This window comes from Balearica regulorum, chromosome 5 (assembly GCF_011004875.1).
Source record: "Balearica regulorum gibbericeps isolate bBalReg1 chromosome 5, bBalReg1.pri, whole genome shotgun sequence".
NCBI lineage: Eukaryota > Metazoa > Chordata > Aves > Gruiformes > Gruidae > Balearica > Balearica regulorum.
Genome location: NC_046188.1, coordinates 7,323,963 through 7,344,103, shown reverse-complemented (window position 1 = coordinate 7,344,103; position 20,141 = coordinate 7,323,963). Strand labels below are relative to the sequence as shown.

Genomic DNA, 20,141 nt, shown 5'->3' with positions numbered 1-20,141 from the left:
AGAAATTTTATGCAGGATATCCATTTTGTTTATGTGTAGCTTCCTTTCATATGAGGATACCAGTGCCCTATTATACTGCACAAGAAACAGGCTGTGTTAGAAGGCTGTGCTGAATGACCATGCACCTGTGAGGCAAGTAATAAAATAATAAAAATTTAAAAAAAAAAAAATCTTACCATAGAAAAAGGGAAAGGAAGAACAATAATTAAGTGCAAACAAGCACCACATACATCTATACAGCCATTCGGCCAAAACATGCCTTCAGACAAAAGTGCTGTGCCAGCCCACGAGGTTGCGCTTTGAAGTCACATCCCTAGTTTCACTTTGTTGAACTACACAGGGAGAGAAAGGAAGAGGGTGGCCATTCCAGTAGGGTACTTTGTGGCCCAATATCAGCTGAAGACTGTCCTGAAGAGACCCTGGATCTCTCAAGCCTAGCCAGGTGTTGCATGTACTCAGCAACTCAATGGATCTGCACAGGAGGAAAAACACAGCATCCGGACCCCTAGGTGTTTGCGTGAATGTAGGTGGTTGCTCATGCGTGCATGCAAGCCGTCAGCCTGACGGCTGCTCAACTGCACAGTTTGGGGAGGAAGAGGAGTGGTGACTTCGGAGAAACTTGTAACCGCAGGATGTCCCAGCAGCACAGGAGAGCGCTCCTGAGACAGCACATCCTACACACACCCCATGCAGGAGCAGAGCACCTTACCTTGGCACTGGTATCCCTGCTTGCCAAACACGCCCCTGTTCGAAACAAAATATGAACATAATTTGACATCAGAAAGCCAGTCTTCTTGCAGATCATTTACAGAGGAGAGAACCAAAATGCCAGAAGATCCCGAATAACCAGATTCCTGGGGTAAAACTGCCCAGTAGTAACAGAGCAATTCAGCACAGGGGTGTGAGAGCGTAAGAAAGCACTACAAGAGCTGTAGCTCACAAGGCAGGCTGTCAACATGCATGTTTTTCCCCATATTCCCCCTCACTCTAGTTTCTGAAATACCTCACTTTATTACAACACACATCACACTTATTAGACTGATCCCAGCAGCCCACACCCTGTTATTATCTCTCCCACTCCATGCTCTTTTGAGACATATCTAAGTTTTTCTCCCTGCTCTGCCTACTCCCCCACACGTATCACCCCACACCTCACACCTCTGATGGCTTTTCTGTTCTCAGGAATTTTCTCTAGTCTTTCAAGTAACTTTTTTCTCAGTGTAATCTCAAAGCTCTGCTCAAGTTAGTATCTGGGGTTTTTCTTCACATTGCTTGGGTTACTTTTTTCCCCCCTGAAATAATATCTATGCTCACAAGTGAGGAACACTGCCCCATTCCCACACCCTGATGATTTGCTTCCAGCATCCAAGATACACATCACCTCCGGTTGCTCTGCCCCTGCAGTAGACTCGAGTTTGCACCATAAATGTACCCTGCTAAACCTGATGGCCAAGGGGAGTCACACCAATGGCCCTTGGTAAAGGGCTGGGTGACTGATTCAGGATCGGGGCTGTCCTGTTGGTCCCCAAAACACGAAGGGACAGGAAGCTGCACACCACCGCGTTCGAGCTGTCCTTACCAGATGAACTCCCTGCAGTGCGAGCAGTACGTAGGCTGTCGCAGGTAGGTAGCCATGAATTTGTGCCCGTTCACCTGATGCACTCGCCTTCTCATTGCCCGCTGGCGTTTCCGAGTCAGGTTCTTGAAAATTCGATCTCTCTGGAGGGTCCCTGTGCAGGGGGTAGGGGGAAAAAAAAAAAAGCAACAAAACATTAACATTGCTATGCACAGTTATTACTCCTGTTTTTTGCTACGGCACAAAATGCTTTCAAAGGCCATAATTACATCCCTGAATTAGAAGTCGGGGCAGCACGGTCTAGAACGAGGACAGTATCTGAGACAGGCAAGGAAGTTAATTGCAAAGGCCCCTTTAGCTCAAAATTACATTCTTCATCTAGAAATAACTGCCTCTTCCCATCTTCCTCTCGCTCCTCTCCCATGCTGAGACATGTCACTAACCCATTAATTCACAAGCTACAAACAGACCAGAAGCTCAAGGCTAATGAGTGGTTATAATTCACAGCTTTTCAGGCAATAACTCCTGAAAACATGACTGCGTGCAACCAAATGACCAGCGCCCCGCTTGCTGAGCCAAAGCAGTGCCTTGCTTGATGAAGTGTGTTTATCCACCTTCCCTATTCTCACGCTACACTTCTGTATCACCATTCGTAGAGATTTTGTTTCCTGTACTGGATAAAAAGGCACGGCCTAATTTTTCAAGGACTGTTAGTTGTTTGATATGTGCCACTCTCAGCTTTCTTTAAAGGGCTCATTTTCCAAAGGGTAGATAATATTTTAAAGTTCTAGGAAGCAGAGACTTAAGAACTGCTGCCATTCAAATCTGAATTGCCTCAAAAAAAAATAATTATTTTTTTTTTTTTACTGGGTTTAGTTCAGCCATATAACAATTTCCTAGCAAAGGTCAATTGACACAAAAAAGTCACTCTTAAAAGGCAGAACTGAGCTCTAGATCAAGAAAGCCATTTCCATGCAGCAGCAGCCATCTGACTTGCAAATCACAGCCAGCTGGTCTCTGGGATCCTTGCACAGGCCAGGTCAGACTCAGCTGAGCTTCCCAGATCAAAGCCTCATCTGGGGCACACTCGCCTCAGGAGAAAGAAATGAAATTTGCAGTTAAATTAGTTTCTTTGCAAAGTAAAGGCCCCGCTAACAAGTGCATTTTAGGGACGCGCGCTGCAGTCTGCTAGAGGTGATTGCGCACTGACGTACATACTCATTACTCATTCTGAGCGCGGACTGGATGCAAGACAAACACCGGCTATTGCCAAACCCTCTGCACAGATGTAATGGCACAGGAAGGGACAAGCGGTCTGCAATCTTCCCACCCACCTGATTGTCCCGGAGCGGCGGATCAGCAGCGGCACCCAAACACAGCTGTTACCGTGCCGCTTCTTTTACCCATAAAAAGGGGGCAGAGCATTTCCCTGCTTTCAACTCTCTTTGTTGATTAACCACTGAGGGGAGGGGAAAAAAAAAGGGGGGGGGGGGGCGGGAGAGGGAAAGCTGTCAACCTGATCAAGGCTTGATATGTAAGAGTGCCACATCACAGGCACATTTCCCAGTCCTCTTTGTAGGAGTGGAGATAAGGGAAGCCATCCTGTCGGTACTGAACCCAGCCACTTCAAAGGGCCGCAAGCCGCACGATGTATTCCTCTCCGTACGCTTGCGACACAGGTTTAGAAGCAAAACAGGCCATAAAGCTCAAGGGGCTTTGTTTTCTGCTGAGTTCTCCCAGCCATTTGTGCATGCGACCCCTCCACAGGCACTAATGGAAACCTCCTACCTGATGGCATAACTGCAACACAGAGCATGGCTTGACTTTAAGACAGCTTGCATTTATTTTGAAAATGGAAGCACACGTTATAAATTAAGATTTTTCCATTAAACCACCAAAGAAAGGATGTGGTGGGGTGATCCAAGCACTCAACAGAAACCTGCTTTCTTCACTGCAGAGCTTCAAGCAGATGGGCAGAGAGACTGGCACAGAAAAGCCTGCCTTTCTAAGGAAGTGCTTAAATGTGTGTTTAATTCTCACTGAGGTCAACAGGATGCAGGGGACCACAGGAATTGCCAGACTTAATCAGAACATCGGTCCATCTAGTTCAGCATCCTGCCTCTGTCAGTGGGCAACCAGAAACACACGACGGCAAGATGGAGGAACCCTGCAGCTGGCAGATAATTTGCTTCTTTCCCACACATGAGATGTCATTTTGATCTCCAGAAGTGAGCGCTGATGTGCAGAAGTTTGATATGCCTTCCAAACACTAAATCATCACTGCATAATTTCAATAGCCTCGTTATCCACCATAGGAAACATGGCCAAGAAGAACTTCAAGAGGTCAACCAGCTAATCTGTTTTCTCCAAAAGAAAAATCAAGACCCAGTTGCTTTGCTGATCCCAAGCCTCCTGCAACTTCATATGAGAATTAAAAAATAAAAATTAAAAATTCCTTATAGTATTACAGAATTTGCCCACCTTTAAATTCAAGAGAACATCTCCTTGATCTAGGTTTAAGCATACGCTTAAGTGTTTTCCTGGATCAGGGCCAAACACCTCAACTGGCAAAGTATCCTGTCTTGGCATTCAGCACGTACAGGAGAACTTCCAAGGCATGGAAAGGGAAGAGCAGGGTTTGTGAGTGGGTGGCGAACACATAAGTAAATCACCTAAAGAAGCAATCCAGTTACCAGCTTGCTTCATACCAGCTGCTCCATTAGAGGCCCAGCAGCTGATGCCCTTTAAGTTCATGCACTCACAGTCACCAGAGTTTAAGAGAATATATTCCCAATTTAGCTCATGCAGTTTCTGGTTTTGTTATGGTTCCCCTCAAGGGTCAGCACAGGGTAATTGCCTCCCGGGTGCTCTCCCATGCAGCGAGAAGCCCACACGCAGCCAAGAGCAAACCAGTCCTTTGCACCAGAAATAGGGGACACTTGAAGGTGGCCCACAAAGCCACCAAGCAGGACACTGCTGTGCGTCCCTCTGTGATTTGCCCACCTTCAGAGAGACTACAATTTCGAAACCATTCAGGGAGAGCGAAAAATTACAGGCACTCGCTTTTTCATGGGCGGTAGAGGATTTCTCCATACTGCCTGCACTGGTGGATCACATTTATGGCCAGCCTTGAGCCTTCTCCTCTGAGCTGTACTTGGCCTCCATCTCCTGTTCTCCAGCCACCAACAGCTCACACAGCACAACAGCTTCCATCTCACAGACCCAGTTTTCATTAAAACACATGCCATAAGTTTTTTGTCTTTTTTTATTTCTTCTTTCTAAAGGCATAATTCGTATTTAAAATATTCCTCAAATTTCACATTTTCCCACACTACTTGGCTGCGTTAACCCTGCTAACTTTCTCCAGATGCTGCACATCTTCCAGGTGATCCTCACCCATGGTCACATTCACCTCACATTACATTATAACAAACCTAAGCGTTACTAAGCAGGAGACTGACTTCAGCAAGGCCTGGATTGCTTTTCATACACAATCAGCTCTTTTGGGCGCTGCTCTTCCCATTTCCTGATGCTGTCTTGAGTGAAAAGGAGAGGGAGAGCACAGCATGACTTCAGCCACACCTCGGTCCCAGGCATAGCTGCAGGAGACCATCCGCTGCATGATCTAGTGGATCTACATACACAACCCACATCCCGTAGAATAAATCCCTCTTTCAGCAGGCTTGGGCGCTCACCCATCCCAGGCACCACACCACAAAGCTGGCAAGTTCAACCCTCCAACAAGGCATGAGTGATTTTGAAATGGTGGAACATATGGCTACCAAAACCACCTTCCCCCTAACGACCAGTGTCCCCAACCACCAAGATGGCAGCTCCTCAGCTCACACTCATCACATTTGCCGAACAGCTGTGTGTTGCATGCAAAAACCATCAATGTGGCGCTGAAGTCCACCAGTGGATAGGGTGGCCAATGCAGCAGACCCATGTGCCTCTCACCTGTAGTGTCAGAGGATGTAAAGCCATCACAGACATTTTACTGCTCATGTTCTGCGTTCTGGCCAGTTTCCTATAGAATACATATTTTCCTTCTGCATGCAGAGAGCATGTTACAAAACAAAGCAGCTCTAGACCACTTTAGGAGACCCAGACTTTTAAAAACCTCTAATCTCTGGTAAAGCAACAACCACCATGAATGGTTCAAATGTCCAAATACTGCTATAAAAACAGGCAAGTAATTGCTTAGTGAAGGGAGTTGTCCACATCCATGGTTAAATTTGGAAATCTGTAACTATGGGGTATTTACTGTGCCTGGCTATGTGCAAAAGTAACTACAAAGTTAAATACTAAAAAGCCTCTTCCCCTTTCCTCCTCTCCACTCATGCCTAACACATGTTTACAGTGGTGGAAATTATGCACGTGGAGGGAGAGGAGAATAAATAACCCACCAAGTCATCCGAGGACATTGCATGCCACTAGCACACCACTCAGCAGCCTCATTACGCTGCCCTACCTGCCCCGTGAGCTTACCTGATCCTGCCCTTTCCGGCCAGAGATCGCCCCTGTCTTTCCCCCTCATTTTTTATTCCTGGGGGTTATTTCAGGTATGTCCTTACAGTGGTGGCATAACTACAGCAGTAAGACAAGAGGAAGAGCTGCAGGATGAAGTGTTGTTTGTGTAACTATTTGCCTCAAGTAGTTAAAGCCTGTCAGGTCTCATCTATCGGAAATCAATCTCACCATCATGCTGTCAACCGCTGCCATAACGTCGGCACAGCGAAGGTCATTCGGGTACATCCTGATACACGGCAATTTCTAGTGTTATACTCCCATACACATCGATGGGATTTTTCTTTGAAAGAAATAAAGATATTCAAAAAAAAGCAATGTAAAAAACCTTGGAGCAATAATGCTAATGGATTAAAACATAATTAAGCCTTTTTTATTATTACCAGTAACAGTATACACGTTAACCTGTGCTCCCCGGGAGCACTGCAAACAAGATCCCATTGCACTGAGTGACACATGAGCGCAGAGCAGAGACCAACCACTGAACTTAATCGACTGTAAAAAGCAAGACAGCGGATTGACAGACCCCTCACCTCTCGCAAGCGCTGCAGCACTGAACAACTATTTCAGATCAGGCTAAACACTCAGCTAGCCCATGCCCTAATAGTGAGTAGTAGTGGTGTTTTAGGAAAAGAATATATACAACAAATCAAGTAAATAGGGGGGAATGAATACACACACACACACACACACCCCCTCCAGCCATTGAAATGGAGGTGTTCTCTCAATATTTACCTAACAGCGGGCCTCCTCACATCTGAATATAAACAGAGGCTAAACCAAGCTGAACCAAGATATTTAATTTCCAAGCTGGAAAACATGTATCATGACAAAAATCCCCTACAAAGGCTTGGTATCTTTTAACTAGGAGTTTTATCACCATAATCCCATGGATGGTCAAAACCACAGGAAGCCTTGCTAATTAAAACATTATAAACACAACACAGCATTGAAGAAGAGGCTGACAGCCCAACTCTGAAAAGCAAAAAGGATTTAAGGGCTACGACCCAAAGCGGTATTGCCATTGCTGACTGTTCTGCTTCCCTAGCATTAGTGCTGCAGAGTGAAAACCTTTCATAACCACTGCACAGTTTTCTCTTCAGTTCTTCTCAAAAGTCACTTGGACGCATGAATCGGCCAGCTGGAAAACAGCCACATCCGCAGAGATCGTGTTAACCACACGGGGTTTCTCCTCCACATCACGTCCATCAAAGTTTCTGTCCTTCTGCTGGTTTGTGCATGAAACCAGACTGGTCCAAACCCCAGGGGAGGCTCATTGCAAAGGGAACATGTGGCACATCAAACACAGGCTGGGACTTATGTTTCATCCAGCTGCTGTTTTCCCCTCTGCAACTTCATGAAGTTTTGTATGAAGACCAGGGAAAGAGCCAGCTAGTGCTGGCAGGAGTAGGTTGTCTTCTCCTAGGAATTCACAGAAAACCCATGTTAATGGGCAGTTCATCTTTTAAGATGCCAACTTGTAAATGTTGTCTGAAAGAACAAGAAGGAACAATGATGCTCTGAATCAAAAAAAAATAAAGAATTTCCCCCACTCATGAGTATGAAACAGCATTATCAGCAGTTTTGGAAATGCAAAAACATGTAATTACCCCTGCATTGAATCACACAGAAATTTGCACTCAAGGCAAGGTCTCCATTTCTTGTCCAAGTACTGAAGTATGGCAGATCCATCTTCCTTGTTCTCCTGCCAGGTCTAGGACATAACTTCATCTCAGCTCTCAGTGATGAGCAGCATTTGAGTACTGAGGCTGAATGATGACGTTTCAGCACGGCAGCAGTGGTAACAGGATGAATGAAGTTCACTCAACAGTATTAGTGAGCATGACAGTGCTCTGCTATTGCTACAAAAGCCCATCATAGGCTTATTTCTACAACTACACAATGACGCCATAGCTCTGGTGGCACCAGTAGGTGAGGAAGAGACCACAAAGCCAAGTGGAAACGTCTCCATGTTTCCCAGGCTTACCAGCTACAGCTCTGCTCCATAGGTCACTGCTAACCTCATTGTTCACCTCTCCGGTGGGGAACCAGGGTCCAGGACCTTTTTAGGGCGTTGAATTTGCTTCACTCACAGTCTCTTGCACGTGGATGTAGCAGTGCCAGGGACAACAGGACAGCTCTGCAGAGCTGGAGTGACTGGAACATGGCTGTCGGGGAGCCGTCCACACGTGCAGGAGGGGAGAGGGCTGCAAAGCGGATGGCAGAGCCTAGTGCTGGGGCTGAAGGAGGAACAGCTGCTTTTTAATCTGTTTGCATAAGGTCTGTGGGAACACGAGGGAGGAGGAAGGCAGCAGCTTGAGAAACTCTTAAAACAAGTATGCTGCTGCCACCGCTTTGAGTCTACCAACAAGTTATGAATACCATACAGGTTATTTTGCATAGTTTTAATCGTGATTGCCACACAGGTTTTTCAGACATGTACAGGGCAGCTCAAAAATATTATTCTCCACATCTGCTTTTACAAGCTATTTCTGGGAAAATTTTTTTAGATGTCTGCTTGTGGATGTTGACAGCTATGAAGCAAGGCCCTGCAGCATGTTGCACCAGGCTGAAAAATATGAATGGAAAAGTTTCTCCATTCATTTCTGTAGTGAGTAACAATGAACTGAGCAAATGGGATACTGAGGATAACAAAAGATTTCAGCAAACATGAGCAACCCCTTGCCATAAGAGACCAGTTTCTCACACAGATATTGTTGCATGCCAGCCCATTTGTGCTTTCCAGGCTGCAGGCTGCAGAAAAGCTGCTGGCTGCCAAGGAGGATGTATTTGAAGGGGACAGCCATTTCCCTCTCCCTTCTCTTTACAGCCACACCACTGTGAGAGAAGGAATGGGACAGCCCCGTTTTTCATCCTGTGCTTGTTTCTCTGCCAAAGGCAAGAAAGATTTTCCCCGCACTCCATTTTATCATTCCATCTCTGCAAGTTTTTGCATTAATTTGGAGATGGTAACCTCATGATACTTCTGTTTGCAAGAGACACCAGGCTGGAGTGATAATAGTGGAGAAGAACTGCCTCAGCTTGCACGAAGAGGAGATGCCAGGAAAGAAGGATTTTATTTTAAAGTAGAGGATGGACTCGACAGAGGCAGCAGAAATCTGAGCACTGAACTGAGCCCTTCGGAGCCCCAGACAGGCACTGGAACTGGAAGGTGAGCTCGTATCTGCCCCTGTTCCCAGCAGAAGTCACACAGTATCCATGGGGTTTGGAAAAGCAAGATAAATTAGCCAGGTTGTATCCAGTGAGACCACAGATACCTGCTTCCCTCTGGTTGTAGTTAACATAGCCTTCCAGCAGCAGCAGAGGTCGAAAAAGACATACCTGTCCCACTGCTCCCTGTTCACGATGGAGTCCCCTCCCTACCACCTCAGACCTGCCAGCATGACTCCATCTGCAAGCACTCCATAACCCAGTCCTGTCACATTGATCTGGGGTAAGAGCAGGCAACAAATAAATAGAAAACCCATTTTATTAAAAATTTAAGTTGACCCACGCAAATAGTGAGAAACTGGCAGTAATAACCACCTCCCCTCCTCAGCTTCAGGCAGAAAGGCACATCTGCTTAGAGTCTCAATTTTATTGTAAGATGGGGACAATCTTCCTCCTTACTTTAAGATGTGCAAACAATACTAGTACGTTGTACTTCTTACTGCACTGCTCATTAAAGCCTTAACAAACTGATTCCTCTCTTTCCTCCCCTCACCAATTATAATCATTATTATTTCCTTGTGCTTAGGCAAGTGAATTTCCATTGTAAAACCTCCTGTTAGTCCTTCCCACCTATTAAACTCAAGAGAAAAATGTTGAGATGTGATTTATTAGAGAAGGAAACCATTTAAATACATTATTCATTAAAAACAGGAAAATAAAACTAACAAAGTAACTTTGATCTTTTCCATGATTAATTCATGCGCCAGAAGCCCTCTGCACCATAAGTTTTAGAAGATTTCAAACTACACTGGCTACAGAGCAGAAGCAGCACTAACAGAGTGACAGCATTTATGAGCCAAAGCTATCAGCACCTGTGCAAAATCCTTGAGAAAAGCAGAATTGGCAGCCTGGGCAAACAGCAGGGAGATCCTGAACCTTCCCCCGCTCCTGACGCCTTGGGGCTCATGCGTGTTCTAACCATCAGCAACTCCCATGCTTGTAGGTGGCTCCGTAGTGAGTATCACAACATGCTCTTAGGAGGACCTATCCACACAGGGAAGCACGAGCTCCAAGTTAAACCTATTTTTAACCGGATGCAGGTTAAAGCTATTTTTAAGTAGATGCTTTGGGGACATCCATCTTTGGGGCTGTGTGGCCAGCTTCAGAATTAAAACCGGCTGCTTCAGTATTAAAACAAGAGTGTCCACACAAGGTTTTACACTCAACTAAATCTGCTTAAAATTCATACCTTTATGTTTAGGCAGTGCAACTTTTCCAGAGATATGAGCTTAACATCTGTCTCAAAGGAGCGCCAGGAAAATATTCTTTATGCAGCATGAGACAAAATGCACAAAGAAACCAGGATCAACTGAAAACCAGTTGAAATGGCACTATCAAGCAGCTTGTATCCAGGACTCACAGTTCTGCAGCAATTCCACAAATGGCAACCATGTTCCTCAACATGGCAGCCATCCCCGGGACAAAACCTCAAGCCCTCCTCACCAGGGGCACTACACCTCTCAATGAGAAAGCAAATTGTAACCCAAAGCACAATTGGAATCTAGTCAGGAACAAATTAATTTGGAGAGCTAATTAAGCAGGACAAGTTAAACACTCCCCTTTCTCTGCTGTCGGGGCCCTCCGACTGCTGTTGTGCAACATCTCAGCCTTTTCCCCGCCCCTGCAGGTCACTGGCCTTGTGCTCACCTGGGAGGATGACCAACACCTGAATCGCCTCCCTGCAACACCTGGATTCTCCTGGTCGACTGGTCACCCAACAGTCACACAGACCCAGCCCAAGTAGTGCAGCCACATACTCAGCTCTGATTACACAGCCGATCCCCGGTACTCTTGAGATTTCCATGTGGCACCTTGCTAATAAGTTCTCTAATTGCAACAGCCTTAAAAAGCAGGTTGTTTACCATGTCGCTCTCCCACGCAGATTCCCACACACCATGGGCTGAGCAAGACGCTGCCGCAGCAAAGCATCTGTCAAAAAAAATACATTCAGCCTCTTGTATTCCAAGCTTATTTCTACCACGAAGATATCTGCCAAAAAGCAGCTACTCTTCTCATCGTGACAGTCCCCACCTTGGCAATGCAGCAAGGAAATACTCTGTGCTCAAGCGCTCGGGCTAGCAATCGCACTTGGTTTCATTGCATAGCCTGTCCTCAAACGCTTCCGCAGATGGCACGGACCATTACTGCTCTGCCACACACCGCACCCCTGCTAGTGCTGGCAGATCATTATTATTACTATTATTTCCCAGAGGGATTTCCCAAGGGCTGCAGGCCAGGAGGAGCAACGTCTTTGGAAAACACAGCTGTCCCCAACAGCTTCCCATTCAGCTAACACAGCTAAACTCGATCTATCCCCCTTCCCCATCTCCGCCCCAACAGGGTTTTCATTCTGCAATACATATTTCTCCATTTCTGAGATTTCAAAAACAGATGTACCAAATCCATACAAATACAGCTTTAAAAACGCTGGGTGCCACATGGAGAGGGTGTTGCTTGCCTTGGCTCAGGATCTGCTTGTACGTAGAGAGAGGGAAGGACCCTGCTGGTTTCATCAGCTCCATAATGGCCACCAGCACCACCAACCAATTTTATCCTTGCAAATGGGTGACCCTTTCCACCAGGTGTAAGAGCAGAAATAGTAAGTATATATTGTGCCTTCCCACGGGCTCTCCTGTCCCACTCCTCTCAATTAACGAACAAGCAGAGGTGGGTGAGCAGGAAGAAAGTCACTTTCTTCAACAACTTGTGAGAGACACCTAAACCTGCACGTCCTTTCATCTTTTTTACCCAGTGTCTCAGTGGAGAAGGAACACACAGGCAGGGAATTTGTTTAGGCTCAAATGACATGAGATGAAAGCCAGACTGCGGTTTGATGCTCACAACAGTTCTTACACTGATTTAAGCAGTTCTTCCCCCAAACGGCACCCTGCCTACCTTCCAGCACTCGCTTCCATATAGCCTTTCTCCTGCCAGATCAGTTCCCAGATTTGGTTTGCCATGCACCCCATGAACAGCTGTGTTGGCACGACATGGCGTGTGAAAGCAATCTGGGAGGAAAATCAGCCAGACTTCATTGTGCCTTCTTCAGGGTCCACATCCCTAGCACCCAGGCTCTGCGCTCTTTACAGCACAGCCCGAAGCCGTGTGTGCTGCTGGGCTCAGCCCTACGTGCCTGCTGCAGGAACATAGGATGTCTCTATCTGTACGGTGTGCGATGGCCATGATGTGCAAATTATCATCAGCCCTTTTGGATGCAACATTGGAGCCTCTCTCTGAAGGACTTGTTTTTCCACATTCACAAGTAAAATACAGGACCAGAGACAATGCAGGTAAAAACATGCGTAAGACCAGGCTGAGGCCCCAGATTCCTCACCCGTCCCTTAAGTACTCTGAGCTGGGCAGGCTGAAATGTCTTTCTGCCTTTGCTCTTGCTGATCTGTAAGCATGATCTGCAAGTCTGTATCGTAAACATACAGGACGGACAAATTTCAGACGTAAAAATTCAGCATTTCCTAACTTTTGAGAGTTTGATTTTCTAACATTAGTGATAACCTTCAAATGAAAAGGTTTCTAGTTTTAAGACAATTTTTTAAGTTTTCTAAACAAAGAAAACTATCATTAGAACTAAATTCACCCACAGCACAGCTGTGGTCTCAGACACACAGCCCTACGGACAAAGGATGGCACTAACAGGGGAACGCTTCACAGCGAAGGACTACACTCTGCTCTGCAGATCCAACTAACAACAGACGGCCATGCTTGCTCAACAAGTTTGACAGCTAGACGGCAGAAAAGAGCTGAAATTCTGGGATTAAAAACTTGGTTCCAGATTCTAGCAAGAGACAGGCTTTGCTGGTCGCAACTCTTCTGTTGCAGCCTTTCCTCATCCCCTGCAGCTCCTCTACCACCCATCTGTCCATATTCTCCCCTTCCCACCTTCTTCACCCCTTTGAGGTTTTTAAGCTGCTGCTTTCTTACAGCTCCTGCCCACACCCACCCATCACCACTCCCCAGCCCAGTCTTCTACTTCCTTCTAGCTCTCCTTATATTTCTTCTCTGTCCTTCGTCTAGATCCCTGTGGCTCTATTCCTTCTTCAAGTAACTTTTCCCAGTGTTTCCACCATTCACTGTCCTCGCCCCATGTCCCAGCAGAAGGGGCACAGAGAACAGAACACCTCTTCAGCCAGCCCTCCTGCCTTCCTCCCTCTTCTGCATCACCGCCAGGGTTTCACCTCCTGCCTGGGTCAGCACTGAACTCAACCAGAGGATGGATCTGGCCCAAAAATCAACCCACACCCCTGCTCCAGATTTGCTCAGCTCCCCAGTTCAGCCAACTGGTGCAGAATGGGCCCTGTGCAAGGCCAGCCCAAGGGAAACCCAAGAGCATCCTTTTCAGACAGACAGATTTACCCTGTTATGAAACCACCTCAGTCCCTTATCTACAACTGCCAGCAGCGTCGACATTGCCAGGAGGAACAGTCACTGAGGTGGGAACCTGCTCAGTGCAGGTGGTGTCCACAGCCCTCAAAGCCACGCTGATCTCATGCCGTTTCTCCCAGATCGCAAATGGGTAGAGTTTCCCAAAGACAGCAGAAGGCAGACGGAGACGGCAGAGGCTCTCAGCCCTCCTACTCTCTCCTCTGCCAAGCTTGAGGTCACCCTGACAAAACAACATCAGGATCTCTTCGCTCAAAGCTCTATTTTGATTCAGCACCTCATTCTGGAAAACAACTAAATCCTTTCTGCTGAAGCACTCCAGAAAACAACAATCAGCTGGCACTGAGGAGCAGGAAACAGCAATTTATGCTGGGCACACTCAGGAACAACCCAAAACAGGAGTGTATGAATTGCAAGCATGAGTATTTGCCTCTGAAAGCATCACTAGAAGATGAGTTGTGCTTCCTACAGCTCTGTGCCAGCTTGCCTAAGGCTGAAGACGCCGTTCGGCCTGGCTGTTAGTGAGATCTTGCCCCACTCCAGTGAGGAGTGGGAATCGACTGCCACAGCATCCACAACACGCAGCAGACTGATGCTGCTTGTCCTCCTTGTCTCTGCAGGGCCAAAGGGAACCTTGCCCCCTCGGAAGCACTAACGATGCATCAATGCCTTCCAGGTAAATTAAGGTAATTAAGGACTGTGGCACAACAGCATCTTGTGACCTCGCACATCCTCTCATGCCAACAGGCCCAGCAGATCCGCTCATGCATCAAGTCCAGCACTGCCCATACAGCAGGGAGGTGACAGGGCCTTCTGAGTCCTGACAGACCGGGCTGCCGGACACCCAGTCACAAGGAGAACGCTTGCCTGTGGTGGTATCACCTAAATTAGGAGTCTCCTCCAGTAGCCAGAGCTGACAGACCTGGATATTAAATGGGACACAGCCTAATTTGATAGTTGGTGGAGGTGAAGTTAAAAAAAAAAAAAAAAAAAACCAACAGTGTGGTTTTGTTGGGTTTTTTTTTTCCTCCAGTTTCTGCTACAGATTTACAGGGTGATCCTAGGTAAACTACCAGGGCTTTGGGACAGCCATTGACTTATTTCATCAGTCAGGTACCTCGCAAATCGTGGCCTAGGGAAATTCAGGCACGGCCATGAGGTGTGCTGGTATATGGGGTGCTCGCCCTTCATCCCAGTCCAGGGAATCATGCAGGTGCCCTTGAGCACAATGAGTGTGGAGGGAGATGGCCATGAAATGGCATCCCCCAGCACAGGGCACAGCAGCTAGGGACAAGGCTCCTGTCATCATCCCTGGCCATAGGATCACGGTCCCAACCTCCAGTGGCTCCCTGCTGCGCTCCTTCCAGCCCATGTTTGCCATCCTGCTTCACTGCAGCACAAACACCGGCTCCAGCACAGCGCTGTCCTCCAAGGCCAAGTAGATAGATTTAAGCTCCTCTGGGAACCACCGTCACTTCTTCCAGGAATCACATTAAAATAAAGCAAAAAAATCTCTGTTTCTCATTATAGCCGGGAACACTGAAATCCCAGAGCAGATTGCAAGCTTGCATATTTATATCTAGGTTTCAGAGCCCAGACAAAACACAGCCCACTGAGGAAGTTGTTAACCCTGATATTGCTGTTTGTTGCATTTTTACAGTGTCTGGATATCTAAGCAGTTGGCAAATCTTGGCAAGTCATGAATTACTGCTGAAAACCTCTCAGCATTAGACATACTGCAATAGCTGCGGAGCCCAAATGGATCATTTTGGGTAAAAGTTACTACTGGGTACAAGTTACTCTTGGGGAGATTCCGACCTGACATGAGGAAATTTTTTCACAATGAGAAGAATCAGCCATGGGAATAATCTCCTCAGAGAAGTGGTAGATTCCCCAATGTTGGACACTTTTAAGATTCAGCTGAACAGGGTGCCAGGCCATCTTGTCTAGATTGTGCTTTTACCAATAAAGGTTGCACCAGATCATCCTTGAGGTCCCTGCCAACCTGGGATTCTAGGATTCTATGATCTTCCAAGAAAGAAATCTGGTCTCATGGATACGCAGTGGGCTGGGGTGCTGTTCACCTCCTGGCTCTGCATTACAGTCCCTCCCTAATGCTGAGCAAAGCACATCATTTCCCAGGGCCTAGATCTTTCAGCAGTCAGGAATAAACAGCTTTGGGGTGAGTTTTCTTCCCGTGTGGAAATCCTTTTTTCCTGTGAGAATTCAGAATTTACCAAACTTGCCCTTTTTTTTTTTAATGGAGGAGAGGGATATGTGACATAAGAGTGACAGGGAGAAAAAATACTTGGGTTCTCTCTGCAGTATTTAAACATGAAATGCAAGATGTAAATTTTGAAGGCTTCGCTTTAAAAAAATTGCTCACACTATCCTCCTGCCATAAACAGTAATAATTATTCATTATCCCCAAGTTCATCCATTTTGTCTATCTTCCAAGGTTGGGTGGTCTCTCATTACAGTGACCCGTTCTCCTGTCACTGTCAGCTTGAACAGGGCAAGTGAAAGGTAGTGCTCAGGAAGATGCAGTACAGCCCCTTCTCCTAATGGCAACTCGAAGCCCACAGGACATTTCTCAGAATGCCCAAAGGCTCCTCCCTCTGAAAAGAATCTCCAAGAGGTTCTTCACGGTTTCTCTGACTTTGAAATTCTCTCCTGAGATCTTAAGAGAAGCTTTAACATCCTTGTGTTTATCTTGTGGAAGCTTCATGATATGGATAGAGCCACTCTTGCTCCCATTGGCTTGGCTGACACATCTCCATTGGGGTGCAGGTTTGCAGAGTCTGACCCCTCCAGGAGAGCGATACCTGCTCAGGACTTCAAGATCAGCCTCTGGAATTGCCTTTTACTTTTGAACCCGACTGACATCTTCCAGCAAGACTGGGGTTCCATTCAAGTTCACCTGCCTCCCACACAGAGATGCACAGCACCTGTGGATGACATTCCTGGTCTCTGCAAGGGCTCCATCTTCTCCAGGGTGCATTTAGGGTGTATTTTCTCCCCCGTGGGACTTGATATTGTTCTGACCTATTTCCATCTGGAAATGCAGAGCTGAACCAACATGGAGTGCATCTGGAAATCCCTTGCCTACAGCATGCACACATGTGACAAGTGTAAAGCATTGCAAAAAATACTGGAGTACAGAAAAACATGTCTCCTGCTGCTCTCTGCAACATAAGACTTTGGGCTAGACATTAAAGACTTCCATGTTCTCAGACTGTGAACAAAATATAGCTAAACTTTCTTTATCCTATTCTGCACTGATATTGCCTATTCAGATCAGGAAGTTCTCTGGACAGTGTCTACTACATGCCTTAAAATTCTGTTTTGGGTTACTAGCCCAAGGAGGAGAAGAGTGACCCAACCAGCCTGGGGATGAGAACAGGGCATTTTTCATTCCTTGTCCCTAGTTTTCAATAATCATTCCCTTAACTATAAAAAACAGGCTGAAAATAGTCATTATTGCATTTTACAGAGGACCAGTAAACATCTTTTTTTCTCCCTCTTGTGCAAGAGCCTAATAATGTATCTGCAAATAGAAGTTTTGTGGGACTCGGGAGCTGCATTACAGTACAGAACAAGGATCTGCCTAGCACAAAGCCTATATACCATTGAGACTTTAAGGCTGCAGGTATCTACTGGTGCCTGAGGAAATGCTATTTCTTAAGACAAAAACCACTTCATGTTAGAAAAAATGTATTCTAAGAAAAACAACAGCAAAAGACTAAGAATCTTCATGCTTGAGAACAAACCATCCCAAACACATGATGTGACAGCTTCAAAATAAAGAAGCATTTCCTGCTCTAGAGGCAGGTTCAGGCTTCCTTGCTGCTGCAAAGCCTACCAACATTAAATATTTAGCAATGGGTGCTACATCTCCTCTACCAAGTCACTTGGCTTTTCAATATTCTCCTCGTTCTATTTCTTGCCCAGAACTCAAATTTGTCTTTGTCTTTCCTGACACTGAAAGAAAAGAAACAACCATTACTTACCTCACAATGATGAAATTAAAATTGAATTTCAAGCCAGAATTATCACTTTGAGTGACAATGTAAAAAAAAAAAAGCACATTGCAGATTGCAAGAGTTCGAAGCACTAAAATAGAAGCACTTTACTTTCTACAGAGCTTGCTTCATTCATTTATTCAGTTAAATAATTAGTTTGTATTAATTTCATTAGCTTTGCTCAAAATTAAAAAGAGCAAATAGCAAGAGAGGTGGCAAACTGAGAGCACAGCAACACACCTTGCAGGTAAAGCTTCAAGGGGCCTCAGCTTGCTGTGGGACTCCAGTATTGCAAGGGAGAGAGGTTCATGCCAACCTTCAGGGACATACCTGGGGCCTCTTGGTGCGCAATCTGGCCTCACTGCAGCAAACACCCTGACTTATGCAGAATCACCTGCTCCTGAGTATCTCTACTAACTTCTCACAGGTGTCCAGAAGCCCCAACAACAGGAGTAGTTCACCCGCATTCATTGCAAGGCTTTTTATTTCAAATCAATCACTCGCTTCCCAAGAAGAAAGGAATTCATGGCTTGCCCTTTCATAGCTGAAACCGATGTTCAGTGGCAAAGACAGACAAGTAGTGGAAAGCAGGTCTGAATTCATGCCACCAACTGTGCAACACTCAATGGGGCACCCCAATAGCATCAGAGTCACTTGCTATGAACAACACAAGCCCCAAAGACAGTCTCCTCAGAGGCACCAGGTCACCTTCAACCAGAGCCATGGGGACCTACATGATACCCTGAGAGAGCACAGGGAAACGGTACTGGGTACATCGTGCTGGAGAACCACAACAGCTCCCAGTCAATGGTGTCTCCCTGACAGGGTGCTCCCAGGAGTCGTGAGGAAGACGACCCTGCTTGGAAGCTGTCCACCTGGAAATGGTTATGGCCAGGGTTAGGAGAAGAAGAAAAATATTAGGGAACTTTATACCCTATGCAGCATTGCATATCTCTATCTCATTTTAGAGAGCAATAAAGCAGAAATTTTCCTTTAAAGGAGGCTTAAAACAGAGTTGAGATCTTGTGGATTATTTTAGAAATCCTGGCACACATGTAGACCATCACAGGAAGGAAGGCAGGACATTAACGGTTCAGTTAAACCACAGCTCCTGTGGTCCCCATAGTTGGGTGGAGCTAAACTGCCTTCAGACAGCTCCAGCTCAGCTTGGTCCCACGCACAGGAGGCTGCGCCCCACTGCCGTCCCCAGCTCCTCAGCTGACATCAAGCCTCACGTCCATGGATGAGGCATGTCCATGGCAAAGATAGAGCTCTCAGAGAAGGTACATTCATTATTTTTAAGAGAGAAAGGGGCAAGGAGACAGAGACAGAGAGAGGTAAGAAATGCTAAAGATACTGGGGGAAAAAAAGCCCACAAAACATATCAATACCCAGAGTAAAAAGAATAAGGAAATTTTATAAAAAAATCATAATTTTGATGACTTGGAAAAAAATCCCATTATCAAGCAGGGTGAAACAATGAAAAGACAGGAAAGAGTAAATAAATTCATTTGAGGGAGAAAGGCGTTGGGGTGAAATCAATCCCTAAGCAATGCCTGAACTCTGGCAGGCAGGAATCAGTCCTCACTTTCTCTGTAAAACAGCCTGGAGTGGAACAGCTCTTGGGTCAACAAGGGAGATGACTGGAGGAGAAGGAGCTTCCCTCAACCCCAGCCGGGTGCCGGGGCCACTGGGACCCAGCATTGCCAGCAGAGACACGGTCATGCTTGGAGAAGTAATCTCCTCCTGAGGTAAGGAGATTTTCATTTTAATTTTGCACTGGTCGTTTTACACAGGAAATGTCGGCTGAATGAGGGGAGTTAATATGATCAGATATAGCTTAGCACAGCAACAAATATATCCAGCAGAGAAAATAAAGATAGGCAGGGATAATTTCACTAGACCTGCCTCGCTTCCTATTGCTCCATTCCCTTCTCTTCCGGAAAAATTACATGTATTTTTAGCATGTGAAACAGGCATATTTCCCTGCCTCAAAACAGCAGGTTAACAGTGATGGTCAGAAGAGCCATATGGGAACCTACAAAGGACTAACCTCTTTCCAGCTGTACGTTTTCTATAATGCCATCATCCTGACGGTACATCAATGCTTCTGTTGGACACACTGTGCCCGTCACAGGAGTGTCACCCTTCTCCCTCCCATCCCCACTGTAGCTAAGCGGAACCAAATTAAACTTTTGGTCAAAAGAACTTTTGATCAAACAAGAAAACCAACCACTTCCGAAGCTAAATAAAGTACAAGCTGCCTACACCACCAGGACTGTCTATTTTGGGTAAGCTTTCTAGGACAACAAAATAATTCAGTCTCAGATTGACCTAACATCTCAGGCTTGCTTGTTTGTTGGGTTTTTTCTTTTTATCCTTCCCCC

The 20,141-nt window shown here is 46.1% G+C and overlaps 1 protein-coding gene across 2 annotated transcripts in view; it reads right to left on the bottom strand.

The window, feature by feature from the left end:
• The window catches only part of PRKCH (protein kinase C eta), a 119,146-nt gene that overhangs the window by 67,374 nt on the left and 31,631 nt on the right, over positions 1 to 20,141 (bottom strand). For both annotated transcript variants that reach the window (XM_075753342.1, XM_075753340.1), the window contains exons 3-4: positions 1,580 to 1,730; positions 710 to 744 (exon numbers count right to left, since the gene is read on the bottom strand). In XM_075753342.1, the coding sequence (XP_075609457.1) occupies positions 710 to 744; positions 1,580 to 1,730 (186 nt within the window). The remainder of the gene's footprint in view (positions 1 to 709; positions 745 to 1,579; positions 1,731 to 20,141) is intronic.